This window comes from Neoarius graeffei, chromosome 18 (assembly GCF_027579695.1).
Source record: "Neoarius graeffei isolate fNeoGra1 chromosome 18, fNeoGra1.pri, whole genome shotgun sequence".
Lineage (NCBI taxonomy): Eukaryota > Metazoa > Chordata > Actinopteri > Siluriformes > Ariidae > Neoarius > Neoarius graeffei.
The window spans coordinates 65,260,643-65,272,339 of NC_083586.1; the positions used below are offsets into that span (position 1 = coordinate 65,260,643).

General features: G+C 45.0%; 1 protein-coding gene across 1 annotated transcript; it reads right to left on the reverse strand.

Annotated features, from left to right (window-relative positions):
* Nucleotides 1-428: 428 nt before the first annotated feature.
* Nucleotides 429-11,187, reverse strand: LOC132866473 (CMRF35-like molecule 3). The gene is made up of 4 exons (XM_060899263.1): nt 11,049-11,187; nt 7,415-7,741; nt 1,382-1,432; nt 429-608 (listed from the first exon to the last, which is right to left on the reverse strand). Exons 1-4 carry the CDS (start codon nt 11,086-11,088, stop codon nt 475-477), a joined length of 552 nt encoding a protein of 183 aa, XP_060755246.1. The 5' UTR covers nt 11,089-11,187; the 3' UTR covers nt 429-474.
* Nucleotides 11,188-11,697: the final 510 nt, after the last annotated feature.

Genomic DNA, 11,697 nt, shown 5'->3' on the forward strand with positions numbered 1-11,697 from the left:
TGGAGGCTGTTATTTGTAAATGTTTGAGCAGAGCTAAGCCCAGCCCATGGTTCTCAAAATGTAATAAAAGGTTTTATTTTTGGCATCCAGATCAAATTATTTGCTGATAACAAATCTCTCTTTTAAAGCAGAAGATTTTGGATGATTGTGGAACGGCATGAACAGCACCACACAATCATAAGAAAAATACATTGAATTGTATGATGGAGTGAAGCTCGGGCTGATTTCTTTCTTGCCTGAGCTGGACTAGAAAGAAATCAGCTGGAGCTTCATTCCATCGTATAATTCCTTCTATTTTTCTTCTGATTGTATATAGTTTCATGCAGTTTCATGCAGTGACTCCAGTATCACCTCCAGGCTTCACTGTGTATAAAATCGCTTACCAAAGATCCACAGGTGAATAACTGGTGTCTTTAACACTGGGTACAAGGACATGTCAATGACAGTAAAGCAGCCCATCATGAGATTAAAACATCACCATAAATTAACCAGAGACAGACATTGAAAGTGGGTTTTACCTTGATGCTTTCTTTTGCAGTAGATTGCTATAATCACACCAACAGCGAACAACACTGCGCCTGTACTGATCATGACGTACTTTGCTATACCTGGATTCCCCGTACAGGGCATAAATGTGTGACACAGAAACATCAACGTTTAAACCACATAAAAGTGATAATGGTCATGTCACAGGAAACATGTGGAGTATGTAGTGGAGGAGTGTAGAAGAAGAAGGGACATGTGGGACTGGACAACCTGCCACTCGATTTATACAAATTTCTATAAGTTTAACCATAAAGAATGTTTTTATATTATGAATAAGCCATTAATAATGAGAGAAGTAAAGTATGAGAGCAACTTGAACCCTGTGGTTAGAGAAGTATGAAGTGCTTTGTGAAATCTGTATTTCCTGTTAAAATGAACATGCAAACTGCAGCCTTCATGTTCAACTGAGTGGGTTAATAAGCACCATGGACACACGGCATTTATCTTCTACTCTTAACATCAAAGAAATGTAATTATTACATCGAGGAGAAAAGAATATTTTATAAAGCTGAAGTGCTGAGCAGGACAGAGATTTTATCCGATCTTAGCCTCCTTTCCAGTGTGGATGGAGGGTGTATGTTGAGTATGTGCTCTGACTGCCATACCAATGAACCTGGCTCTTTGGTGTTGTGGTCAGGTTGCAGGTTTGGCATCCTGTAGACCTGGGTTCAAAGCAGGATAAGCTGACTGTTCTCCTGCTTTGTTCCAGTGAGTAACATGATTAAATGGATTAGCTGAAAAAAGTTATCTGTCCTGTGGTGGTTTGATCTGTGTTCTCTCTCATGTAGAAGATTTTAAATAAAAGCTCAAATAAAATATTTGATGTTCTACATACCCTGATCTGAGGGAGTGCTCACTGGAGAGTTAGCGTCATTTAATGGATTAGCTGGAATTAAAAAAAAGTGAGACATAATGAATGACATGACAGAAATGTAATAAAGAAGAGTTCAGGCAAAAAGTCCATACAGTGGAGCAAAAAAGTATTTAGTCAGCCACCAATTGTGCAAGTTCTCCCACTTAAAAAGATGAGAGAAGCCTGTAATTTTTATCATAGGCACACTTCAACTATGAGAGACAGAATGGGGGGAAAGAATCCAGGAACTCACATTGTGGGATTTTTAATGAATTAATTGGTAAATTCCTCAGTAAACTAAATATTTGGTCACCTACAAACAAGCAAGATTTCTGGCTCTCACAGACCTGTAACTTCTTCTTTAAGAGGCTCCTCTGTCCTCCACTCGTTACCTGTATTAATGGCACCTGTTTGAACTCGTTATCAGTATAAAAGACACCTGTCCACAACCTCAAACAGTCACACTCCAAACTCCACTATGGCCAAGACCAAAGAGCTGTCAAAGGACACCAGAATCAAAATTGTAGACCTGCACCAGGCTGGGAAGGCTGAATCTGCAATAGGTAAGAAGCTTGGTGTGAAGAAATCAACTGTGGGAGCAATTATTATAAAATGGAAGACATACAAGACCACTGATAATCTCCCTCGATCTGGAGCTCCATGCAAGATCTCACCCTGTGGGGTCAAAATGATCACAAGAACAGTGAGCAAAAATCCCAGAACCACACGGCGGGACCTAGTGAATGACCTACAGAGAGCTGGGACCAAAGTAACAAAGGCTACCATCAGTAACACACTACGCCGCCAGGGACTCAAATCCTGCAGTGCCAGACGTGTCCCCCTGCTTAAGCCAGGACATGTCCAGGCCCGTCTGAAGTTTGAATAGAAGAATAGAATAGAATGCCTTTATTGTCACTATACACATGTACAATGAGATTTAAAGCATCTCCATTAACAGTGAAAACAGTGTGTATAGAGAGAGGGGGGGGAGAAAAAAAACGGGGGTAAGGTAAGGTGCACAGTCTGAGGTGTATGTGTTGTGTTACACATTATGGAGTGAGGTATTGCACAGAGACAGTAACATTATAAATTATTGCACGAGAGAGTCACATTATAAGATAAAATATTACACATTATGAAGTATTTCAGCCCTGTGATGACCTGGCGACTTGTCCAGGGTGTACCCCGCTGTCAAGGCCTAGGGGACACCTTGGCATTAAAGGAGGACGGAGACGTACGCACAATTAATTATATTTATTTAAACAGCGAAAATAGATACAACCAAAACTAGACTAAATGATTTATGAAAGATCATCAATGGTCAACAGCGTAATATAAACGAGTATTGAATGCTAGTAGTACGGGAAGTACATGTTGTCTGTTACAATCAATAATAAAGAGAAAAGAAAAAAAGCAGCTGCCTGGAAGTTAGAAACCGAACCAAAAAGGAAAGAGAAGAAAAAAAAAGGAGCCTCCTTCTGGGAAGGTCAGCGGGGCGCTACTTATAGGAAGGCAACACTGCGCTCCGGTGCTGCCAATTAGATGTCAAGAAGACACGCCCACAGATGCGATAACTGTAGTAGAAACTGAGAACAATTACAGGTAGCCCGCTAGGGCCGTCACACCCGCCTTTCACCCGTAGTCAGCTGGGATAGGCTCCAGCTTGCCTGCGACCCTGTAGAACAGGATAAAGCTGCTAGAGATAATGAGATGAGATGAGATGAGATGAAGTATTGCAAGGTAAGGTAAGGTGTACAGTCCTGAGGTGAAATGTGTTGCGTTTCACATTATGGAGTAAGGTAAAGTATTGCATAGAGAGTCACCTTATAAAGTACTGCACATTATAAATTAGTAAAATAGTAAAATAAATTATAGACTATAAAGTCAGAGCATATCCGAGTTCAGTGCGGTTATGGCTTTTGGAAAGAAGCTGTTTTTTAATCGATTTGTCTTTGACCTGATGCACCTGTAGCACCTCCCTGAGGGCAACAGGTCAAACAGATAAAAGCCAGGGTGGGAGCTGTCCTTGATAATATTCTTAACTCTGCTAAGGCAGCGGGAGGTGTAAATGTCCATCAGGGAGGGGAGAGGGCAGCCAATGATCTTCTGTGCTGTCTTAACTACCCTCTGGAGCCTCTCCCTGTCTACAGCAGTGCAGCTGCCATACCATACTGTAATAGAGTATGTCAGCAGCCTCTCGATGGATGAGCGGTAGAAGGTCAGCAGCAGGTTGGAGCTTAAGTTGTACTTCCTGCGGACTCTCAGGAAGTGTAGCCGCTGCTGAGCTTTCTTAATGACTGCTGTAATGTTTGCTGACCAGGAGATGTCGGCGGAGATGAGGATGCCGAGAAACTGGAAGGTGTGGACCCTCTCCACATACACGTTGTTGATGTAGAGGGGGGCTAGGTCGGTGCTGTGCTTCCTGAAGTCAACAATGAGCTCTTTGGTTTTCTTGGTGTTCAGAGCGAGGTTATTTTCTGAACACCAGGCTGCCAACTTCAGGACCTCCTCTCTGTAGGCTGCCTCGTCTCCCTTTGAGATGAGTCCGACCACTGTGGTGTCGTCAGCAAACTTGACGATAAGGTTGTTGTTGTTGTGGGTCGGACTACAGTTGTGGGTGTAGAGGCAGTACAGGAAGGGGCTCAGCACACAGCCCTGTGGAGAGCCGGTGCTCAAAGTGCGGGTGGAGGAGAAGTGGGGGCCAAGTCTCACAGTCTGGGGCTGGTTAGTAAGAAAGTCTTTTAACCAGGCACATGTGAGAGGGGGGAGGCCGAGAGTGTCCAGTTTTCTAATAAGGATGTCCGGGATTATTGTATTAAAAGCTGAACTGTAATCCACAAAGAGTATGCGGACGTAGCTCTGCTGCTGCTCCAGGTGATTTAGCACAGAGTGGAGAGCTACAGCAATGGCATCCTCTGTGGATCTGTTTGTGTGATATGCGAACTGGTAGGGGTCGAAGTCTGGGGGGAGGTGGTCCTTGATGTGCTGAAGAACTAGTCTCTCGAAGCACTTCATGATTACCGGGGTGAGGGCCACAGGACGGTAATCATTCAGGCTGGTGACGGGAGACTTCTTCGGCACTGGGACTATTGTTGCAGATTTTAGGCAGGGCGGGATGACTGCCTGAGCCAGGGAGAGGTTAAAGATCCTGGTGAAGGTAGGGGCGAGCTGGTGGGCACACGCTCTGAGCACCTTACCAGGTACACCATCTGGGCCGGCAGCTTTCTTGGGGTTCACTGCCAGGAGCACCCATCTGACATCGTGCTCCTGTACAGTGAAAGGAGTGGTGTAGGAACTGTGTGGTGGTGGGGGCAGGGCAGGAGCAGATGGGTGCTGCTGAGATGTTTCAAAGCGAGCAAAGAAGTAATTTAGCTCCTCTACTAGCGGCGCACTCCAGTCTCCTGTTGGCACATCACAGTCTCTGAAGTTTGTGTTGTCTTGAATGCCTTGCCACACCCCCCGTGTGTTGTTGCTGGACAGGTGGGACTCTATGCGCAGCCTGTGGTCCGCCTTGGCTTTATTTATTCCTCTTTTCAGATCAGCTCGAGCAGCTCTGTACAGAGCTCTATCACCTGACCTGAAGGCAGCATCGTGAGCCCTGAGGAGTGAGCAGACCTGGCTGGTCATCCAGGGTTTCTGGTTTGGGAAGACCCGGATGTTTTTATCCACCGTCACATTCCCGATGCAGAACTTGATATAGTCCAGCACCGTTCCTGTGAATGTCTCCAGCTCCTGGTGTTCAAATAAGTCCCAATCTGTCTGTTTAAAGCAGTCCTGTAGTTTGGAGAATGCGTTGTCAGGCCAGGTTTTGATAGTCCTTGTGGTGGGCCTGGCTCTGCGTCTGAGGGGGGTGTAGGCTGGGGAGAGCAGGAGGGAAAGATGGTCTGACTGGCCGAGGTGGGGGAGGGGTATGGCTCTGTACGCATGCTTGATGTTAGAATAAACATGATCCAGAGTGTTCTCCCCTCTAGTAGAACACTTAACATGTTGGTAAAACTTCGGCAGTACAGTCTTCAAGTTGGCCTTATTAAAGTCTCCTGCGATTATGTGAACACCGTCAGGGTGAGCCCGCTGCTGTTTGTTAATGGTGTTCAGCAGGAGAGAGAGTGCTGTGTTCACACTGGCGTCAGGTGGAATATACACAGCTGTGACAATCACTTCAGTTAGCTCTCTCAGTAGAAAAAAAGGCCAGCATCTTACAGACATATACTCAAGGTCTGGGGAACAGTGTTTATCTATAATTGTTCCGTTGTTACACCAATTATTATGCACGTAAATACAGAGCCCTCCCCCTCTGCTCTTACCGGAGTTCCCATTTCTATCCCAGTGGAGCAGAGTGCGGCCTGCTAGCTGCAAGCTAGCATCGAGTATTTCCGGATGAAGCTAGGTTTCTGTGATAATTAAAACACAGCAGTCCTGAACAAAGCAATTTCCAGCGAGTTGTAATTCCAGATCATCCGTTTTATGCACCAGGGATCTGGCATTGGAGAGATATAGGCTCGGTAGAGGTGGCTTGTGTGGTTGTTTTCTTAGCCTTAGCATAGCACCGGACCTGCAGCCCCACTTCTGCTTCCTCTCCCTCCTCCGTCTGTGCCGCCTCCTAGACCCGACAACAATCCACGGAGAGCCCGGCGGTCTTGCTATGTCATCTGGGATGCTATGCGTGAAGAGAAGGTCACTTGAAAAAGATGCCTGATGATGGTCACCGATGGCTAAAAGTGTCTGGCGGGTGTACTGGATGTTTGCAGAACTGATGTTGCACAAACAAGCAAGAAAGAAATACAAAAACAAACAAAAAAAAGAGCACTGAAAAGGAGAGCTGTAAGCCACTGCAACCACGTGCGCCACCATCTTTAGTATTGCTAGAGAGCATTTGGATGATCCAGAAGAGGATTGGGAGAATGTCATATGGTCAGATGAAACCAAAATAGAACTTTTTGGTAAAAACTCAACTTGTCGTGTTTGGAGGAGAAAGAATGCTGAGTTGCATCCAAAGAACACCAGACCTACTGTGAAGCATGGGGGCGGAAACATCATGCTTTGGGACTGTTTTTCTGCAAAGGGACCAGGACGACTGATCCGTGTAAAGGAAAGAATGAATGGGGCCATGTATCGTGAGATTTTGAGTGAAAACCTTCCATCAGCAAGGGCACTGAAGATGAAACATTGCTGGGTCTTTCAGCATGACAATGATCCCAAACACACCGCCTGGGCAACGAAGGAATGGCTTCGTAAGAAGCATTTCAAAGTCCTGGAGTGGCCTAGCCAGTCTCCAGATCTCAACCCCATAGAAAATCTTTGGAGGGAGTTGAACGTCCGTGTTGCCCAGCGACAGCCCCAAAACATCACTGCTCTAGAGGAGATCTGCATGGAGGAATGGGCCAAAATACCAGCAACAGTGTGTGAAAACCTTGTGAAGACTTACAGAAAACGTTTGACCTCTGTCACTGCCAACAAAGGGTATATAACAAAGTATTGAGATGAACTTTTGTTATTGACCAAATACTTATTTTCCACCATAATTTGCAAATAAATTATTTAAAAATCAGACAATGCGATTTTCTGGATTTTTTTTTCTCATTCTGTCTCTCATAGTTGAAGTGTACCCATGATGAAAATTACAGGCCTCTCTCATCTTTTTAAGTGGGAGAACTTGCACAATTGGTGACTGACTAAATATTTTTTGCCCCACTGTACCTGTTGAATGTGTGAACTCAGCATGGGCTGATGGACTCATGGCATGTGTTGAAGTGGAGTGTGTGGACTGGGAGACAGTACTGATGGCAGGATCAGCTGAAAGAATAGAAACTGTCCACTTTTAAATTCCACACAGTTCACATTTTCGAGCTTAAAAATCAATGCATTGAGTCTCATTTATAATCTTTGAGTTTACAAACCTGATAAATGAGACCCGTTCTACACTGTACATGGTGCTTTAATCATCTGCTTCAGTCAATGTTCATCATCAGTGAATTAATGTGAGAGGGTTTTTAGTCTCCTCTGTGTCACACTCACCTGTTTTAACCAGCAGTCGAAGCGCTGTGTAAATATCAAGCAGTGATAGCTGCTCTATTGCACACCAGTAAGTGCCTTCATCCTCTGGTCTCAGATCAGTGATGGTGACGGTGAAGATTTTGGCTGTTGTGTCGTCATACAGAGAGAATCTGGGTTCTTTAGCAGGAGATCCAGACTCAACAAGAATGTCTTTATCCCCCAAAATGCGACATTCACCTCTGCAGAGATACTTTTTGTACTCTTCATATCCAGGTTTATAGGGGCATTGAATCTGAACTGATCTTCCTCTGTATCCAGTTATTGTAGTTACAGCATCAGTATCATCAGCTGGAGAATAATATACAGTGGAATGAAATCAGATTCAGGAAGACGGTGCAACACATAAGATCAAAGACTAAACAAAGCTGTGTGTGTGTGTGAGATAGAGTGTGTGTCTGTCTACTGTGGTATAATCTGCAATAACTATCCATCCATCCATCCATCCATCCATCCATTATCTGTAGCCGCTTATCCTGTTCTCCAGGGTCGCAGGCGGGTGGGATCCTATCCCAGCTGACTATGAATGAGAAGCGGGGTTCACCCTGGACAAGTCGCCAGGTCATCACAGCACCGACACACAGAGACAGACAACCATTCACACTCACATCTACCGTCAATTTAGAGCCACCAATTATCCTAACCTGCATGTCTTTGGACTGTGGGGGAAACCGGAGCACCCAGAGGAAACCCACACAGACACAGGGAGAACATGCAAACTCCACACAGAAAGGCCCCCATTGGCCACTGGGCTTGAACCCAGAACCTTCTTGCTGTGAGGCGACAGTGCTAACCACCACACCACCGTGCCGCCCCGCAATAATTAATAGGTACCGTAATTCCTCAAATAGTAGCCGGGGCTACTATTAACAAAAAATTAGTTTGGACCAGGCTATTAATAGGGGCAGGCTACTATTTGAAGGAGGCTCCTAATTTTCTTTTTAAAATCCCAGCGATACTGTCATTTGAAAAAAAAAAAAACGAAACTCATAGTTTTTATACATTTATTAATTCATACTTATTTAATTCATACAGTTTCATTTGTTTTTAATTCATACATGTCTTTTAAAGTGTTTGTTTTTTGTGGTTTACAACAGAATCCACCAGTATTAGCCCATTTTACATTCAATAGTTATTGCATTACAACAGAACACATTGCAATATAATTAATATAAAAAAAACGTATTTGCTAAACATTGACAAGAGAAACAAACTCAGTCCCATCCTCTGAACACGAAGATTCAAAGACAAAGAAGAAAATACCATGAGAGACAGACAGGCCACACACACACACACACACACACAGACACACACACACACACACACACACACACAGAGACAATGCCTGTATCAATGCCTTAATGAACCAGCAAACGAACTCTTAACGAAAAAACATGTCTTTCATGCCTCAATGTGATGCTACTCTTCAACGTTTTCATTTCTCTCCACCTCATCATCACTTCCATCCTCCTCTATCAAGTTTTCATTCTCAAAAGTCTCTCCCTCATCTTTCTCCTCCTCCATAGCCACCACTGCCTCAGTCACTCTGGCCTGCTGTAGCACGTCTTTCCCAGCTGCACACGGTTGCCCTGCCTTCAAACAGTGGACCATATCATCCTCAGTCCCATCTGCAGCCACAGTGATGCCACATACCTTATAAGAGAACACAAGAAACAAGTTTTTAAACTAGGTTGCATTCATAATTAACGGTATGCTTCCGCAGATGATTATCAATGAAGGGCACACACTGCACACACACTACACTCACCTTGAACGACCGCTTGATGAGGTCCGCATCCAGCGACGCCCACGCTGCTCGGACCCAGCTCACGATGGTCCGTTTGTCTGCTGCCCTCATATTCCCTCCCTTGGTAAAAGTTTTATTTCCCTCCTCTGCCAACCATGCGTCATACGACTGCTTCAGATGAGCTTTAAAACCCGCGTTCCAGCTGACGTCTGCAGGCTGCACATATTTTGTACAGCCGCCAGGCACCACAGTCATCTGCATACGGAATCCGTTTTTCAGCTCGGCCTTGGTGGCCTGAGAGATATGGCACCTGTAGCTGTCCCAAACCAGGAGACGCTCACCACCGAAGAGCCGCCTGCCAACCACTTTTTTCAGCCATTCACTGGTCAGGCTGTCGTCCATCCAACCATTGTTAGATGTTGCCAACACCACGTCATTGCAATCCGCCGTTATTGCCTTCACCTCCCGTATGCCTCCCTTAAAAACAATGTATGGCTTAAGCTTTGTCCCATCTCCTTTGGCTGCCAGCACAACGGTAACATGACATTCTCATGCCCGGTCGTCTTTAGCGTCACGCTTCTCACACCCACGGTGTCCAATGTGGTTTGACCGGGCATGTCAAACCAGCAAGCAGTTTCGTCCATGGCGATGACATCCGAATCCTTGATCTTTTTCTCCGCTATTTTCTGATTGACGAAGGTGATGAAGTTCACAATCTTCGAAACGGAGTGCCTCGTGTCATTTTGAGCCAGTGTTGTTCGCTTCCGGAGGGTGAAGTTGTTCCTCTTCATGAAACGGTCAAGCCATCCCCGACTAGCATTGAATGTCTCCTCATGGCAGTCAGACATTTCGTGAAAAATTGCAGCTGCTTTTGCCTGGATCATCCTCCTGCTCACCCTCAGGTATCTCCGTCTTCGTTCATGTACCCAGCACCTCAGAGTAGCCTCCATCTCCTCACTGACAGGTCGCCTCCCCCCGCCTTGTAGTCTGACTCTCTTCGGAGAAATTAGTCTCGCTGCATTGGTGAGTGCTTCCTTCTGCTTTTTCCATGCCCTCACCTGCCTGGCATCGATGTTAAAATGCCTAGCTGTCTGTTCTCCTGAATTTTCTTCAGCGTATTTCAGTACTTCCAGTTTAAATGCCACAGTGAACTTGCGTTTCGGCACCATGTTTGCAGTTCTGTGTTTGCCGTACGCCCGTTCACGTCTGTCTGTAAAACGCACCGGCTACTAAAAGGGGCCGGCTACTAAACGGGGCCGGTGTCTATTTTTGTTATTTTTCATAAGACCCGGTTACAAAACGAGGCCAGCTGCTATTAGGGGCCCGGCTATAAATTGAGGAATTACGGTATTTTAAATAACAAACACTCAGACTAATAATCTAAATCATACGTTTCATATATCAGGACTATCTGCTCTCATCTGTACTCGAAATAAAATACAGAACTCACATTTTGTGCTCAAGAACAGGAACAAGAGAGACGACGTGACAGGCACCTGCACTGATAAAGCAGTAGCCCTGATCTTTAAACAGATAAAGTGAAGATACTGACTGTTGTTCAGCTAATATACAGATACAAAAACTCTTCAAAGTCAGTTCTACAGTGAATATAAGTAGTGATAATGTTCCCATGTGCAGGTCACTTGAACACAGACGTTTCCTCATGCAGTCAGTGAACCCGAACCTCCTCTGTGTGCTTTTGAAGATAACCAGGAAGTCCAGCAGCCCTGAGAACTTCACTACTTTAAAACACTGGAAGCGATCGATAACAGTTCTGAACTAAATGTCCATCAGTGCAAAGCTTTAATGTGACCCTGATACTGCTGATTATTTCAAAGTGCTTTTACTCACCGATCATCAGGCAGAAGGTGAAGATGAGGAGGATCTTCATTCTCAGTCCAGACTCTCAAACTCCTGCTCAGAAAATAAAAATAAAAATAAAAATGTTCTCTCACACTCCCTCACTGTCTCTGTCTCGGGGACTGTACAGTGTCTTTTTGTGTGGCGCGAGTAGAAAGCAGCATCATGTCCACTTCTACGTTTCCGCTGGTGACGGAAAACCACTCAGGAAGTGCCTGTGTGAAATGTTCAGTACAGTTGCCATAGTAACAGCATGTCACTCATACTAAGCTAATAATCAGTGGACTTATGTACTGCAATGTAAACTGTAACACCATCTCTTTATGTCACTCAGTCTGTGGTGAGTTACAGTACATTACAGGGATTTAGCAGACGCTGTTATACAGAGTGACATACAACAAGGGGTTACATGACACAGTGCTCCTGGAGCAGAGAGGGTAAAGGGCCTCGCTCATGGGCCCAACAGTGGCAGGTTGTCGGTGCTGGAACCAATGACCTTCAGATCAGTTACCCAGTTCCTTATCTGTTGACCCACCTAAGTAACTACCCAGAGTACGCTGTTGTGTGGGTGTTTTTTTTTTTTTTTTTTTGGGGGGGGCTTCTGTAAAATAGACCAATATTTAATATTAGTGTTCTGCAT

Excerpts from the sequence above, each read along its gene's own strand:
- LOC132866473 (XM_060899263.1), bottom strand. The coding sequence starts at position 11,088 with ATGAAGATCCTCCTCATCTTCACCTTCTGCCTGATGATCG. Across the intron at positions 1,433-7,414 it reads TCGACTGCTGGTTAAAACAG|CTAATCCATTAAATGACGCT; the intron begins GTGAGTGTGACA and ends TTTTAATTCCAG. Across the intron at positions 609-1,381 it reads GAGCACTCCCTCAGATCAGG|GTATAGCAAAGTACGTCATG; the intron begins GTATGTAGAACA and ends CGGGGAATCCAG.